This window comes from Colias eurytheme, chromosome 21 (genome assembly GCF_061535395.1).
Source record: "Colias eurytheme isolate Ceu_HAF_F1 chromosome 21, ilColEury1 Martin Lab GWU primary, whole genome shotgun sequence".
Taxonomy (NCBI): domain Eukaryota; kingdom Metazoa; phylum Arthropoda; class Insecta; order Lepidoptera; family Pieridae; genus Colias; species Colias eurytheme.
In genome coordinates this window covers 6,338,925-6,357,171 of record NC_143000.1, presented here as the reverse complement: position 1 = coordinate 6,357,171, position 18,247 = coordinate 6,338,925, and the positions used below count along the sequence as shown (strand labels likewise).

The window sequence follows — 18,247 nt, the reverse complement described above, 5'->3', positions numbered from 1 at the left end:
TAGCAAATTTTGATGAAAGGAAACATTTCTTTATTTCTGTATTTAAAGATTTTCGAAAATTCACTTACCACGTCTGGATATCGAATATAGGTAATACATATATTTTACTTGGAAGAATAAGACACACGAAAAATTAACAAATTTATTGATAACAATAACAAAATATATTTACAATTTAATTTATAACATTAATTAGGCAATTAAATTCCATATGCGTTATTGATTGAATTCCGTCTTCTTTTTCATTGTGAGCAAGCTCTAATACAATCTTAAAAAATGTTATTCGTCAAATATTTCTTTGTATTTTCGAGATTGACAACAAGCCACATCATTATCTCTGGAATTTCGATGACGTTTAATACGAAATATCATGTAACTTGGATGAATTCATCCTTTTTCATACAAATATTCAATATTGTTTTGATTACTAATGGCAAATCGAGTCGATATAGATGTTGTTATAAATTTTAATGATTACAGTTATGTACAGTTCAGTTATAAATTTTAATTTCATATGTTTTTACAGCAAGTTTCAAAGTATCTGACATTTGTGAAAAAAAAGGAAAAAACGTCAATAGTTCTTTTAATAAAATATTTAGGTACTGTTATTATGGCACATACATACAAATATTTAATATGCTGATTTCATTATAGAATCAAAAAGTATCTTATAAGAGTAAGTATCGTATTCTGCCAAAAATGAAAAGAGATATTCTATTTATGTCAAGAATAAAAATCTAGCATTTAACACTTTAGAATTAAGATTTTTATACCATGTACAATGTACATTGTATAACATTCTTAGTACATAAATAATAACATCAAAGGTACAGGCTTGATAAAAAAATCTTAATATTAATTTAAATAAAGATATTTTGACTATAACTCACATAGTATTTCTTCACTATGTATAAATATTTAGTAACTTTGGCTAATATCTGGTAAAAATAAGTTTTATGTATATTGTACTTAATTAATATTAAAGCATGTTTACCTAGGCTTTAACTAAAAATAGACTATAGTCTGAAAACATTCGTAAAATATATTTCAGACTATTATTAAGTCTTTGGTACTGTTGATTATTGCCAAATAAAACCTAGGTTTTATTCATTTTCGTCTTCGCGTTTAATATACATAAAACTCACTGTCACCGATTTAACCAGTCTTGTTTTATCATATCCGCGCCTTTTTCTCCTATCATTATGACTGCAGCATTAGTATTACCACTTACAATAGTAGGCATTATACTAGCATCTATTACTCTAAGTCCTTCTATACCATGAACCCTTAATCGTGGGTCGACCACAGCACCAGGGTCCCACGAAGGGCCCATTTTCGCAGTTCCAGACTGATGATAAATCGTCATACTGATTGTTCTCACTTGACACTCTATGTATTCGTCTGACATAAAGCTGTATTGCTTACAATTTGGTAAAGGTTTTGTGTACAACCTCGAACCAAATTGTTTAAATGGCGTACCGTTAGCTACTTGTAAAGCTATTTTTATTCCTTCAACAAGCCTATTAACGTCCAATCGATCTTCGTGATACCGTGGATTCATTATTGGATAGTCGAAGGGGTTTGAACTCTTTAGTCTTACGTATCCTCTGGTATTTGGTCGCAGTAGAAGAGGCATAATCGTCCAGGCGTCCTTATTTGCTATTGGCTTAAATACATCATCATATAGCTCATCCGTCAAACCAAGGATTTTTCTAACGATTTGACCGTTATCTGATGAAAAAGATGCAGGTGCCATATGAAATTGAATATCTGGCCATAAACCAGAACTATTTGCGTATTTCGTATTAACGAATGCAATACCTTCTAAACCACCTAGTACTGTCATTGGTCCTCTTTCATTAACTACGTAATTCATTGTCACAGGGAAAGCTTGGAACCGATTTTGAACTATTGACACAGGTTTGTCGACTAAAAATGTGAGCCCTCCAACACCAACGTGATCCTGTAAGTTCTCACCGACTGGTAAATTTTTTAATACCCGTATCCCAACATTTCGCAGATGATCCTTGGGTCCTATACCTGACAACATTAAAAGTTGTGGACTGTTGATAGCTCCAGAAGACAAAATTACTTCTTTCCTCGCATATACAACTCTCTTTATTCCGTGTTTAACGTATTCAACTCCATATGCTTTTAATGTAATAGGATTAATAAGAATTCTTGTGGCTTGAGAATTCAATGATATATCAAGGTTTCTGCGCGTTCTCACTGGTCTTAAAAATGCTTTGGCGGTACTGCATCTTGAGCCGCGTCTTATGGTGCCTTGGGCTATCATGAATCCGGTTTGAATTTCTCCATTGATATCTCTATTATCGTAACCCAATTCAACGCCAGATTCTACAAAGGCTGCTACTAGTGGAGTTCTCCACGGCGCTTCTTGCACTGTTAGGTATCCACCTGTACCATGGTATCTGCTGTTGGCAAGATAGGGATTTCGATTATCTTCAGATTTTATAAAATAAGGCAACACATCTTTGTATGACCAGCCTGGATTTCCGAACGACTCCCATTGGTCGAAATCATTTCTGTTTCCTCTCACGTAGATCATGTAGTTAAGAACACTGGATCCGCCAAGGACCTGAAAATGAAAAAAATATAATGTTTTATTTGCAATCTGCTTTGTGAAGAAAGTACCTATGTATAGACGCTACATTATGTGTTTAGGTTTCATTTATTGACTGGAAAGGTAACGGAGCTGGTTCACGATTCATGATACTCCATAGTATATAGTAACGACGATATGAACTTGGTGGTGAGTTGAAATGATGTTAGTGAACTTAGCAGATCATTTTTAGCAGATCAAAAAAAAAAGTGAGTTCTTATCGCGTGCAGTTGAGTTCTACAGTTCCTGATACTTTTTAGAAATAGTTCTGGCGTTTTTACCTTAAAAAACGACATTTGAAAAAATGATCTGCCAACTTCCCGTAGCAGATCATTTTTAGCAGATCAAAAAAAAAAGTGAGTTCTTATCGCGTGCAGTTGAGTTCTACAGTTCCTGATACTTTTTAGAAATAGTTCTGGCGTTTTTACCTTAACAAACGACATTTGAAAAAACCCGACCTGGACCCGGCTTAACGTGATGCTAAGACGTAATGCTACGACGTGATGCTACGACGTGATGCTACGGCGTGTTGCTACGCTGTGATGCTACGGCGTGATGCTACGGCGTAATGCTACGGCATGTGTTACGGCGTGATGCTACGCTGTGATGCTACGGCGTGATGCTACGGTGTGATGCTACGGTGTGATGCTACGGCATGATGCTACGGCATGATGCTACGGCGTGATGCTACGGCATGATGCTACGGCATGATGCTACGGCGTGATGCTACGGCGTAATGCTACGGCGTGATGCTACGGCATGATGCTACGGCGTGATGCTACGGCATGAAGCTACGGCATGATGCTACGGCATGAAGCTACGGCATGAAGCTACGGCATGATGCTACGGCATGAAGCTACGGCATGATACTACGGCGTGATGCTACGGAGTGATGCTACGGCATGATGCTACGGCATGATGCTACGGCGTGATGAAATATGACATAAATAAATTTTCTAGTGATTCATTTTACGCGAGTATTTCTAAAAAGTATCAGGAACTGTAGAACTCAACTGCACGCGATAAGAACTCACATTGTTTTTTTGATCTGCTAAAAATTATCTACTACGGGAAGTTGGCAGATCATTTTTTCAAATGTCGTTTTTTAAGGTAAAAACGCCAGAACTATTTCTAAAAAGTATCAGGAACTGTAGAACTCAACTGCACGCGATAAGAACTCACATTTTTTTTTGATATGCTAAAAATGATCTGCTAAGTTCACTAACATGTTGAAATGAAGTATTATTGTGTCAGTTCGTATTTGTTTTATTGTATAGTTACAGACATTTGATTAGTAAATTATTTTTTATTATTTTAATTTGTATTATTTTTCAATATCGATTGAATTAATGATCTTACCTTGCCTCTCGGCCAACTACACCTGTGTTGTTTAAATCCCAAGCATGCGTACGAGGTTGGTTCCGTCTTGTACTGCCAATCGAGTTTTGTCAGTTGTAGGTAGCCGGCTAATGAAGGCACGTCTGTTATTTCGTTTTCATCCGGTCCTGAAAGATTAGTTTGTGTATTTAATGAGATTAATTGACGATTTTTGATTGATAAAAACAAGAATCATTTTTTATTAGGTACTTCAGATATAAACATAGCCTATTTCACTCAGGAATTAGGTGTATAGTATTTTCTGTTAAATGAATTTCTAAAATCGATTTAGCAGTATCGGACCTTCGTTAATATAATAAAAAAAAATATGCTTTGTATAAAGTTCTGAGTAGTAAAGATAATAAAATGGCAACAAATCATTTAATAGCAGTGATAGCAGTGTAATTTACTATAAAAATTAACGTTAATTAGCACTTATCGCGTACACCAGTGCATTTAGGTGTACAATACGTAAATCGAAATCATACAATACATACCACTTTCTAACAAAAGCACGTTCCAGTTACTGACTTCAGTCAACCTGTTGGCCACGACAGCGCCCGCGGACCCGCCGCCTACGACGATAAAGTCGTACTCTCTTCCCGGTTCCTTATCGTGTACTTTAGCCTCCGGGTCATAAGAGTTATAATTGTGATACGTAAATGCTCCCAAAAGCAACGGTATCAGCCACAGTCCTGTCACGCTGACCGTCTTCAAAGCCGTCGAAGCGAGGAGCACATGGATACCCATTTTTGACAATTTTAAGAATGTGAGGGTAGTTATTCAGTTGCGTTGTACGAATCTGTCAGGTGGTTTGCTCTTGCGCATCGCTTTCTTGGTCGGAAGTGATGGCTGAAGCAACGTTATCATGTTAACAGTCAGGTCGGGTGAAGTGCCTTCCACGTATCTGAATGAGAAATAGTAATATTTTTATGAAGGAAAAATAATCTAGAATATTTTGAGGTAATAAAATAAATTCATACATCATATACACATGTCAATTAAAACTATTGAAACAATTGATACTAAAAAATTGATTGTTAATTTATAAATTAAAGTAACTATAATAAATGCTCCAAATAAATATGTGTTAAATAAATTTAAGCCATATAAACATAGTCCATATAACCAGGACTATGTGACGTGTTAAATTTATATAGTTTGGTAATACACTGTAATTTAAAATAGAATTAAGGAAATAATAATAAATAATAAATAGAATTAAGGAATAAAATAGAATAAGGGATTATTGTAACGTTATATTTTTTTGTTTCAGGTAATATTTTTATAAGATCTTTTCTCTGCAATTTTTCAAACCTTCAACTAGTAGTGGTATGTAATAAAATTCTTACACTGACTAAACTTACAGTAAAAACTGTTTGAAATTATATTCACTCGCATTCAACTCGGTCAGAAGTCGATGGACTTAAAAAACATAACTTGGACTTGATACATGGAATTGATGTTACGAACTTCTCGAATTAATTTTAAAAACTTTGACCTAATGACACAGATTTGCATATATGGTCATTGACCCTATACTATATTATGTTGCGATCGATATTAGGAATCACTACATAGTATAAAACAAAGTCGCATTCTCTGTCCCTATTTCCCTATGTCCCTATGTCCCTTTGTACGCTTAAATCTTTGAAACTACGCAACGGATTTTGATGCGGTTTTTTTTATTAGATAGAGTGATTCAAGAGGAAGGTTTATATGTATAATAATATCGATTAAATAGTGGAGAAGTACTGTTATTTTTGAGGTTTCTAATGTGATGTCGTAAAACATTACATTTTTTCCGCTTACATTGCAAACGCAGGCTGAACCCTACGAGTTTTATCAAAATTATGTACTAAGTATTATACACATTGAAAAGGTCAACAGAAAAGTCCGCGATGGTATATGTCTATCTCTTATGGATAACCCACAATAACTTTTTTTTGTCATTTACTTTTTACGACAAATAATGGCTAATTTTCGATGCGATTTCAACCAATACAGCATTAATCCTTAACCAATTAAATACATTGAATACATTGTTCATTTAATATAGATCTATATGGCCCTTTACACCGAATGATTTAAGTGAATATTTTCGAAGATATTACAGATTTAAAAATTGCGGGACGTGGCGTTGGCGGCGGTACCGGCCGGCCGCCCGGCTATCTGTTTTCTATTTTATACCCGTGCGAAGCCGGAGCGGGCCGCTATGTTTTTATATATTATACAACGTTCACAATTTTTCTGTAGTGTATTTATATTTAGATTATTTAGTATCAGCATTGCACCCGTGCGAAGCCGGGGCGGGTCGCTAGTAAAGTATAATATAATCTAAATTAAAAAAATCTTATTGAATCTATAATATGTAAATTAAATCTAACTATATAAGATTATTGTGTAAAGGAAATAATAACAAGTACCTAGGTATATCTTTCAAAGAAACGTTTCCTTATTTACCGGAAGAATAAATCATTTCAATTTATATTAACACAGTTTTTTTTAATGACTAATTCTATTTTACAATTATCTATTAATTACCTACTTTTTATTGAATGTTTTAAATCTTATAATTTGTCTTTTTTTACGAAAAAGACCTGAATAAGAAATAAATAAAACACACAACAATATGATCATAATGCAATACGTGACATTTTAAGATAATGATTTCACAAATCCCCTTAATTGCCAACAGGTAATATCTCTACTTTCATAAAACATTCTGCTGAAATGTCTTAAGGATTGAGTAAAGCTTTTGGAAATCTTTGCAAGCCTTATAAATTCTCCGCTAGGTATTAACATATACGTGTCAGCAATAGATAACACAAACACTTACTGAAAAATGATAAACGTCTATCTCGCATAACCACAAAAAGCGCAGACATACATACAGTTTAATCTTATGTAGCACACTTTTAGATATACAATGTTTACACAATTGTGTGATTACAATGTATTATGTGGCAGTAATCAGAGCGTAGCATATTTTGGTAATTCATTGTGAGTTGGGCCACCTGACCATAACACTGCGTGACTGCCTGCATGACTTATCTGCATGCGTTGTGAACATGTTTGTAGGAACAATGACGGTTTTAGGGTCGAGCGGTCAAGAACAAGGCATGATATTTCGTGTTTATAATTATGGTGTACTAGCTTTAAGCCCGCAGCATCGCCCGGGTAGTCAAAGGAAAATTCGCATAGTCTCCGGTCCCGTGGAAATTTCGGGGTTAAAACTATTCTATGTGTTTATCCAAGCTATCCTCTATGTATGTGCCAAATTTCATGAAAATCGGTTCAACAGTTTATGCGTGAAGGCGAGACATTCAAATTTTCGCATTTATAATATTATAGGGGGATAGAGATTTAATGTATTTAACTATTTACATAATAATATATTGATTTGGACTAAATAGTGGTAATGTTTATGATAAACAAAAGAAAGCACTATTTTTATTATGGTTCAAATGATGGAAGTTACTATTATATGTAATATTGATGTCATAAGATTAAATAAAGAGTGTTATATTGTTGAGCCATGTACACATAAATCATATATTGGCGCATAGTTATTTTGAATATTGCAAAGGCTAAAAGTTTGTAAACAAACCTTATATAATAACCCGTTTATAAAAAGTGTGGTATTAGGTGAAGGTCTTGTACATTCGAAACCATTTTTCGATATAACTGGTTCGTTTCTGTATAACGAAATATGAATAAATTAAAATGCGACACACATTTTAGAGTTCATATCCATATTTCATATATTTGCTACATTTATTTTCAACAATTATTTTAAGCGTATAAATATTGACCTTTTGCATTTTCCTCGATAAATCAAATAAATTAATGGCCATTATTTTAAGTTAACAAGAGCCAGAAGTTTATTAAAAGGAACTGAATATAAATGGAGATTTTTCAAAAAGGGGAGCTTTTCTTAAGAGATTTTGTAATTTTAATTAAATAATGACACTGTACTTAATTTAACAATAGCTTTTTAGTTTCCGATACCTCGCAGCTTTTGGTTTTAACAGTCTACACCTAAGAGAAATGTGTTTACAAAGTTTAACCCAATTTGACCAAGGTCAGACGGTGCGTTACTTTCACCGTTTCGTGAGAACCTGTATATCTTGCATAACCTGATGTCACATGTGACATTATGTGACCTTCACTGCAATGTGACGTAAGTGTGGTGTGGTCCTTATAACTATCTAATTGGTTGGCTTGCAAAATTCGATTGCTATGGTCGTCCTAGATTGTGTGCATTTTGATTTTGGACCAAGAGCTATTGCTTAATAAAGTCAGTGTTATATTTGCTGTGGTTTTGTGGTGTTATGTAAAGAATTTATTTATAGAAGTCTAGTTTAATAAAGTTTAGACTGTTAAGGAAATTTCTAGGGTTTGCGTAATATGTATTGTTGACTCACTTTTTAACCAGGAACAAAACTATGCATGTTCATTATAGCTTGATTTAGAAGTGAAGTCCAAGTTCCAACAGAATAGTAGTCCAGTAATATTTTGTAACACTAAAATTATTCTCTTTGGATTTGATTCTATAATAATAAATAGATAGAGCCGCTGTTCTAAGTACTTGAAATGTCGTAATATTATGCAAAGTGCACGCCATAATATAGGAAGTGGGTAATAAACAGCTGTTAGCTTCAAAATTACTAGCAATTGAATTAGCACTTTCTCATCTGAATAGGAAGTAAATATGTATTTTTCTGCGATTATGATCTACTGAAATTTTTATATTCAGTCGATTGAATATAAAAAATTCATTTATTTAATGTTAAAATGTACGACAAATTGTGTAATTTTAACTTATTAGCTGTTTGTATTAACAAAACTTAGAAATATGTTAAAATTGTGTATAATATTTTTAAACATAAGATTTGATCGTAAAGGTTAACGAACTTGCAGAAGGTCGGAAAAATAGAAGTAAATAAAATAATAAGTCGACTGATACTAAATATTCTAATAATATTATAATTAAAATTTTCGTTGCGATATAATTCCTATTCTATATTTCATCAAGAAAATTAGTCTCGTTTGCATTGATGTGCATAAAAATTAATTTAAATTTAACCTTGCTTAACCAACGTGAGACACACTTTTGCAAGCGATTATATAAGTATAGTTTTGCAACCAAGGTATGCTTATGGTATTTACGTGATTATTTGGTTAAGTATATTATTATTGGATACTAGAACACGCTTGCGACATTGCTTGCATTGTAACGGGATAATTATATGGGTAATATTGGGTCAGTATTATCGGTATGCTTTGGTAATAAAAATAAGTTAGTGGTATCGGAGTTAAATGAGCTTTTCTAAACGTGTTTAGAATATTTATTGTCTTTTAATTGTTTATAGGAGTACGCTACGTACACAGTATGTTGCGTTTTATATTTATAAATGTTATTTTTTTAGATTTAAATTATATAACAGTACTTAACAGTAATAATGAGGAAGAAAGATAACAATCTTGTAATATATTATTCTGCTGTGGAAAACAACAAATACTTATACCAAATAATTTAATAAAATTAAAAAAGTTTAGAATGGTAAATGCCTTAGGGTAAATGATCGTGCTATCAAGTCTCTTCATACGATTAAATTATGTCACTCGTCTAACAAAGATGCTATAACTAATCTCTTTATCCAGTAATTAATAGTAATGACCAAAAACCGGTATTCCGGTTAAATGCAACCTCGTTCGCGACATTGCTTTCCATAGCGCTGGCGCCGCAAGGACTCGAACCGGTGACCCACTTCCGTGGTGGCATGTTATGTAACTGGTGGTCTCACGTCTGTTGGTCTATCGCGTGATGAAGGTGTGTGGTAGATGGTTGTGTGACGTCATATGACTAGTGATGGTATAGTACGATTCAAACTTAATGGCGGCTCGGAACATCGTACGATCCGATGCGCAGAAAACAATTTTAGGACCGCACCTGCACCACTTCCGAGCCGCCATTAAGTTTGAATCGTACCCTCGTACTGGTAGATCGGTTTTATCGGTTCAAATTTTGCATGTAGAGGTGTTTTAGGTTTACATTGATAGTTCATATTGAAAGGACTCTGCTATTTGGTCAAAAGCCAATATATTTTTAGATATGACTGATTAAAAGAAACTAAGCTTCTCCTGTTACTTGTTGGTTTTTGTTATTTACAGAGCAGCGCGTTAAATATGTACCGAATTCTATAGGCCTGACATTGTTATGTATAATGACTGGCATTTTATAATGTAGCTTTAAATTATTTGTTGATTGCTCGTAGCGTTTATTAAACTGTCGTTAGATAGTCATGCAGAAGTTTTCTACCATAGTTTGTAGAAATCAAGGCTGAAAGAGTTTTTGAAGTGAAACTTCTTTAGGCGCGTTGAGAGTAAAATTTCAAGGTCGCGTCATGTGCAATACCGTCACGTCATGGAGTAAGGCGACGATTTTGGTATCTTTGAGTCTTGCCCGCTCACTTCTGACACGTGTGCTCGCCGCTCGGCACACACGCTTTTTTATCACAATTTTATTCTGAACAATCCCTTATTATATACTTCTAGTGAGTGCATCCTCAGCAATAGGTCCTTTGATTTCGATTATGATGTTTTAAAAGTTCAATTTCTCGCCTCATAAATTAGCACTTCTGTATTAGCTGTTATATCATTTCTCACACCTATGCGATATATCATCTTTCATACAAATATAACCTACTAGCGGTCCGCCCCGGCTTCGCCCGTGGTAGGTACATATTTCGCAATAAAATATCGCCTATGTTCTTTCTCAGGGTCTAAAGATTATCTCTGCCTTTCATCAAAATCGGTCCAGTAGTTTATGCGTGAAAACCATACATACATACATACATACAAATCTTTCCTCTTTATAATATTAGTATAGACTAACCTACTTCTTCGTGCATCTATGTACTGTAAAGATATCTAATGCATTCTTTAAAGATCATACTAATCTATAGATAGATACCGAATATAATATACCTATTGTATCACCGATAAATACAACTCAATTACCGGTTTCTAAATATTTCCTCCTTACAAAATTAAATTGTTTTCATTTATTAATAGTACTTCATCTCATTACACGTTTGCACAGCCGTGTTTGCTTCCGTTAAGTATTATTTAATGGTGCAGAAAGTTACGTAACACAGAAATGTCGAACTAAGCATTTATAATTCTGTTTGTTTAACACTATTTGTTGGACTTGGACGCGGATGTTATTGAAATATGTTATGGTTATTACTAGGTCTATAGTGTGTTGAATTTTGTTATGAAATTGGTTGATTGTTTGTGGTTAGTTGAAAATTTTCGATCTAAAAGATTGTTAGTATGTACGTTATATGGGAAAACTAATTTTTGGAACATACTTAATGTTTCTTAAATATATAATAAAATATAAATTTCAAACGGACAGACGAAGGAGGCTAGTGTATGTAAAACCTAATATTTTGTGGATATTTCTTTCTATACCTACTAGGTCACAAATTAGCTAGTATAAGCTCTTCATTAGAATCTTTACCTGTTTTCCTATTTAGTAACACTTGATCAGGGTTTTGTTAAAGCATACATTAACATGGTACTATGTGATTACGAAATAACTTGATCAGAAGTGCTGTTAGATACATTACATCCTCAAGATAATGCTATTCATATAATAATCAAAAGAAAATCTAAATAATATAATGTACAGAACGAAGTATGATATAATGTTTCGCTATCAAATACTATAATTTTCTCATTTGATGAATGAATGTTAATCTATAGTGAGTGTAAAGCATTATAAGTTGTATAAGTAAATCGGTCACGATTAATCGCATCTTTAATATTTTTTTCTCTGAGCAGAACGAACTTCCGCGACGAATCGAGCTTTACTTTGCAATCAATGGTTATGCTGTTTCTATTATAGTATTATCAAAAGTTTGTCAATTCTTATTATTTTTTATCTTTTTTAAATTATTCATCATCATTATTAATATCATTATTCTTTATTTAAATGTTCTATAATTGATTTGATTGTATTTTGATAATGAAATGGGAATTTTTACTTACAGTAGTTATTACTTAAGTTGTGATTGAAAAAGAGATTGTTAGGTAAAGGATTTTCCCCGATATCTTAGCAGGCTGTTCTACAATTATGGGGTCACGGATGAATTCTACACATACCCGTGGCCCTGTCGCTGATGAGGCTTGACGGAACACAGTGGGGTTTTGGTCGGTAGGAATCCGACATAACCCACGGCCTTTTCCCCGGAGGCCGTGGGTATCTATGCAAGATTTCCCCACTAAAAAAAAAAAGACTGTTCTACAATTAGAGGTTATGGCACAGAATAATAACTAGTAGCTAGGTGATGGGCAGAAAATGCCGCGAAAAGCGCGTGGATTTTGAAGACCGCAGTCATTCATGTAATGCGGATATACAGCTTCTTTGTAGCAGAGGAAGCAGAAGGGTAATATGAGTGGTGTTACAGGTGCTCTTTCGGGTTTAGCCAAATACGTTTTATCTCGTAGGTCTCAATAAATTGTTCGGGAGTGCCGCGGGTGTTCAAAAGCTTCACTTTATGTGGAAGGAAGTTGCGAATGAAACGTACGGAAAATTATGTAAAGCAGTGCGATTTTGGAATTTGGCGGAGTTATAGTCAAAGAAGTCTTCTATAATTACACTAAAATTGATGAAATGTAGAGTAGAATATATAAATTTTTTAAACCTTTCGAAATAGTTAAACAAATTACGGGTGTTATAAATTAATTTCATACGTAAATTAGTAATTTATAACCAAACAATAAATTCATGTTACAGTAAGGTTAGTTCTATAGATTTACGAACATAGGATGTGAAGTGAGAATCTTGTTCGGGTCATTAAAAGTAAATTACATAGTCATTACAACATTTTGACATTTCTTATTGAGGTCATTGACCTGGGTCATCGCGACTAATATGACTCGATTCGATATTATTATTCATTAACATATTGCAATGACTAGTTAAGTCAATTTATAATTTCCAATGTGAACTTTAACTTTTAAAGTTTCAATAAATCGCAACGGAGCAAGTTATAATATGATTTTTGTATCTGAAGATAATTGGAAGGTTCGAGAGTGACATAGGCTACAAGTTACTCCTATGAAAATTCTCATTTCTATAGAATTTTCCTTTGACTTCGCGGGCAAAGCTGCGGGAAAGCAGTAAGCGTCATTACATACATAGTATTAAACAAGACCATCAAAGTCGTGCTGTATCTCCCGTAGTAACAGACTCTACCTAAGCATGCTTATCTTTAAAACTTCGCAATTAATTTTTAACAAGTGAAGTAATTTGCGAGGAAGGTTTAGGCATATACATAATTTGTTAAGTTTTAAATAAAACTGGAGAAGTCGCTGGCGGAATACTAGCATCGATTTCATACAACATACAAGCAATGATACGTGTCAATAAGCATGTAATACATATATGTGAGAGTTCCAGAAAGATCCCGCTGCATATAAGATGTTATATAACCTATGGGGAAGTGGGTTTGAGTAATATCTTGCGCAATGCGTGTGACATTAGCGACGCACAATACCGAGGTAAACTTTCAATCAAGTACAAAGTGGCTAGGTTGTTGTAGGCTGAAGAGAAGCGGAGTTTGAAGCCTAAAAACTGATTATTAAATGACTTTAGCTACCTTCAAGGAATATTAAAACGCTTGTCGCGTAATAAGAGTAAAAGTAAAGGAACTTCTAGTTTTTGTAGAGTCAAACCCTTTAGAAGATAATTGTCTATAATTTCTCTTAGTTTGTTGCAATTGTGAGGTTAGGGCTTGTCTGTTACCCATATTTAGTTATTTTATCTCTATAAAATTGTAATAATAAAAAAACAAAAAAAAAACACATCGATAATGTTCAATATACAAACTGTTTATTTTTACTTTACGGCTCACCAACAAACCAAAAGTCATTAAAATCCGTTCAGCTGTTCTTAGTTATAAGTGGTGTAACTATCACGACTTTCTTTTATATATAGATTACTTAGGTAATCACGCTAAGGTTTAAACCGCTTGAGGCACGAATTTTGTCAATTCATTCATGCCTTTAAATTTTCTGCTCCAAATAAAAAAAAAAATAAGGTCTTATGATGTATCTTATATATAAAATTCTCGTGTCACAATGTTAGTCTGCATACTCCTCCGAAACGGGTGGACCGATTCTCATGAAATTTTCTGTGCATATCGGGTAAGTCTGAGAATCGGCCAACATCTATTTTTCATATGTACCACGGGCGAAGCCGGGGCGGACCGCTAGTATATATATATATGTCTTGTGTATACTGTATATTGTTTAGTTTTACTTATAACCAAGGATAAAGTTTCCAACCAATCATAAATTTTACGAGCATACGTGATTTTACGCAAAGATACCTCTATCGAATTATTACACGCGCAAAGAACATAAATAAAAAGCATTCGTGATATATATCAATGATGTAATATATCTAAATATGTGTATTCTCGACAGAATGCAACGAATCTGGTTTCTGTACAACTGTGTTACACCAACAGTTGATGCAACTACAAATTTAGTTTACATAACCATTCTAACCTTTTTGTGTCTCAATTAGAGATTCATTACCCCACTTGGGATCTTTGTAAACAAATCTAGACTTTAAATAACTTTTATTTTATCAGTTTTGTAATGTAGTTAGATAAGGTATACGAAAAATCTTAAAAAGGTATTAACAAGATCTTAATTTCATTAAAACTATTGTCTAGACTAGATACAAAGCATTCTCACTTTTTTGTCTCAATTAGAGATTCACATTTTCTGGACTTAACATTTTCTAGAATATAATTCACTTTTTGGCGCGTTCGGTTTTCTTAGTTTCATTAGCGTTTTGTAATGTTTTTGTTAGATAAGGTGTTAGGAGATACGAAAGATATTGAAAAGGTACAAGACCTGTTTAAATGTATTTAATTAACAATCATTGTCTAGATCAAAAGCATATATTATAAACAATCTTATCTTAAAAGTATATTTTAAACGCTCTTGAACCTTTCAGTTTTATTATCTAACGTCTGCTATTATTGGTAATATGGAAAGCTTCGCTATTTATAAAAAAAACTCTATTAGTTTTAATACGTGAAACAATCTCCTTGTTTTATTGCTTGACACGTTACAAATGTTTAAACATTACCAAATAATAACAATGTAATTAGAAACTGCTCGCATAATAGATTATTACCCACTAGCTTTCCGCCTACGGCTTCGCTCGCTTTGTCTCAAACTTAAAAAAATATACAATTAAACCTTCCTCTTGAATCGCCCTGTCTATTAAAGAAAACCCCATCAAAATCTATTCCGTAATTTTAAAGACCTAAGCGTACACAGACGGTGGAAAGTGACCTTGTTTTATACTATGTAATTATTACGAGTACATATTATAAGGGTTATTAAGTATCTTATTAACTCGTTTATAACAATTAGGCGGTGACAGGTGTAAATACTAGCTTATTTTGCATGTCACGATGTTTATATCCGTCTAAGTATTGTTATGACATAGTAATTATAGTTGTTAATAATTGGGTCAATGCTCTGTCATTGTTAAACAATCTTGTTAATAATAGTATGTAATAGAATGCAGCACTTTTTATTGTTAATGTATTTATGATATAAATAGAGCAGTGGAATTGAAATGAAATAAAACTAGCTTTTAGATAACGTAGTGCGATGGCATTGAATGCAATGTTGTGCTACAGTGCTTTTTATAGATTCTCTATTGATAACAGTTTGATTTGTTATTGAAGGATTTTCAATTTATTATTTTGATATAAGTATTTTTTTGGATTAATTAGTGCTTAATTATCTTCAGAAAAAGCTAGCATTTAACTTTAGATGTAATGAACTTAATTTTATTGTGCAACGTCTTATGTTATCTTCCCGCATTTTAATTAAAACAAGTATTTAACACTTTTAGTAGACATGCATCGATAAATATTTGTGACGACTACAACAAATTATTTAAATTCTGTATACGTTTAAAAATTTGATTCAATTCCTATGCATTATAATTACTATACACGTCAAAAAGCGCTTAGCTTTTTATCACATTAGCACATTAACTAATTAAGGTTACTCACATTCATTGCTGATGTTCACTTGTTCTGTTCACTATTATACAACACTGTATGCACTCACTGCTAGGTCAGATCATCCTTTCTAATCATTCGTCGTAACGACACAGCACATTAGTTGCAGACATTGATATCGAAAGTTCATAAGAGCACGCTTTGTTTTCAACTCCCACGTTTTTCTACGATGCACGTTGAACCTATGACAATGTAAACAATTAAAAACAAATTAAAATGTTCTCCATTTGTATTCACTTTTACGTGATGTTTTTATAAATTTAACACCAGTTGTTAAATTGCCTGAATTAAAATGTTTGCAGTGAAAAAGACGACACGAAACTCGACGATCAAATGCAATTTTATTTTATTAAGAAAAGCTATTTAAAACAATGTTGGGAACGACTTATGCAATGCAAACGTGCATTAATAACATTAATAACCTAGTCTTAAAATAAGTTAGTAAAACTTTATACATTTTAATATAATGAACAAATTATATAACGTCTGTTCCGTAAAATGAATGATTAACTATTACGTTCGCAATTAAGGTTTTTAATTTTTGAGAGGCGATTAGGGCCAGTTTGTTTGACGGCCGCAATACTGCTTACCGGAACCGATCCTAGAATTAAGTTAAAATTGTATCCTGGTTATATAACTGTTTGGTTTAAGTTACGTTAGATTAGGTAAGGTTCGGTTACAGCATTGTAGTTACAATGGAAAACGTGATACGATCTTCGAAATTGCATTCGAACATGCCTGAAAGCAACAAGGTATTTGTTATCGATAATACTTTATACGATACAAATAAATTAAAGTTTAATACAACTTTCGATTGTAAAAATGTATGCAATGAAACTTTTTATGATACGCGTAAGCTTTATTACACTTTAGTTACGTTATATTTACTTTAATGCTAATTTTGTATGACTTTAAATTTATATAATATAAAAAGGATTGTAAGCACGTTCGATCACTATAAAGGTGCAATAATTTTTGTGACGTTTGTTAAGTATGATGAAAATTAAAATAAACAAAACACTGTTTTCGTTCTACAACTAAACGATAATAAAAATTAAATAATACAGTATCATAGATATTAGATACTAACACAGACGTATTCGTCGCTATGCCGATGGCTACGCGCGGCGCCGCGGTGTTCGCGAGGTGTACTGCCGCCGCGCCGGGCTTCGCCCCGCTATCGCAGGCTGCGTAATACTTACATTGCGCTTATGTGCGCCTGGGCGTATTTGGAAGATGGCTGTTGCAAGTTGTGACGTCACGTGGTCCATTTTAGTGACGTCAGTGTTCTATTTTCAATTTGGATATTGAGTCTGCGGTAGGAGGCTTTTGTTTTGTACATTGCGCTTATGTGCGCTTGGGCGTATTTGGAAGATGGCTATTGCAAGGTGTGACGTCACGTGTTCCATTTTCAATTCGGATGTCGAGTCTGTGGTAGGAATTGTCTCTTGTTTTGTACATTGCGCTTATAATATGTGTGCCTGGGCGTATTTGGAAGAACTGGCGGCTTTTGCAAGCTGTGATGTCACGTTGTCCATTGAATTCGCTTGATCTGTTCGAGGAATTGCTTTTGTTGCGTATTTGAAAAGGATGTTGGAGTGTTTTGTTGGGTTTTAAAAAGCTTGTTTATTAACCTTAAAGTTTTAGATAGGGTCATTTCTGGACATGTGTTCTAGCGGTTTTAAATTGCCTTTATTTTTTGGATAGGTACGTAAGAAATCTGAAATTTAAAGTTAACAATGTGTTAATAATTTAATCAGTTTACTACCACAATTGATCGCACTTGATAAGACGTTTAATTTTTTGAAGGTTACTTGATGGCTATTTGTGATAATCCACTTTAGCGAAAAACAACTACATATAATAATTTTGTTAAAACTGTTATACAATACCAGATAGTAACACAAATTGTCGAATCTAAACACTCGAAGACTTGTAGAATGTTCTAGACATTAATTTAGATTATTCCAATTATGTCATTGAGAAGCTCTATAATAACACCCAATTTACATATTTAACATGCAAATAGCTCATATGTTTGCATGTTGTAATACGTAATTCCTGATTGCTTCACAGTAAATACAGATAAATTGTCTTACATCCGCGGATTGTGAAA

The 18,247-nt window shown here is 33.4% G+C and overlaps 2 protein-coding genes across 3 annotated transcripts in view; one reads left to right on the top strand and one right to left on the bottom strand.

Moving 5' to 3' along the window:
• The window catches only part of Flo2 (flotillin-2), a 220,093-nt gene that overhangs the window by 80,282 nt on the left and 121,564 nt on the right, over positions 1–18,247 (top strand). The gene's annotated exons all lie outside the window — the stretch shown is intronic.
• LOC149899187 (glucose dehydrogenase [FAD, quinone]) lies at positions 129–17,381 on the bottom strand. Its single transcript, XM_090114255.1, has 5 exons — positions 17,222–17,381; positions 16,123–16,313; positions 4,498–4,907; positions 3,983–4,128; positions 129–2,599 (listed from the first exon to the last, which is right to left on the bottom strand). The coding sequence occupies exons 3-5, from the start codon at positions 4,748–4,750 to the stop codon at positions 1,148–1,150; spliced, it is 1,851 nt and encodes a 616-aa protein (XP_089970381.1). The 5' UTR covers positions 4,751–4,907; positions 16,123–16,313; positions 17,222–17,381; the 3' UTR covers positions 129–1,147.

Bases quoted from the DNA above. Each gene is read 5' to 3' on its own strand.
- LOC149899187 (XM_090114255.1), bottom strand. From the start codon at position 4,750: ATGGGTATCCATGTGCTCCTCGCTTCGACGGCTTTGAAGACGGTCAGC. The intron at 4,129-4,497 runs GTATGTATTGTA...CTAATCTTTCAG, and splicing joins CGTGCTTTTGTTAGAAAGTG to GACCGGATGAAAACGAAATA. The intron at 2,600-3,982 runs GTAAGATCATTA...TTTCATTTTCAG, and splicing joins GTAGTTGGCCGAGAGGCAAG to GTCCTTGGCGGATCCAGTGT.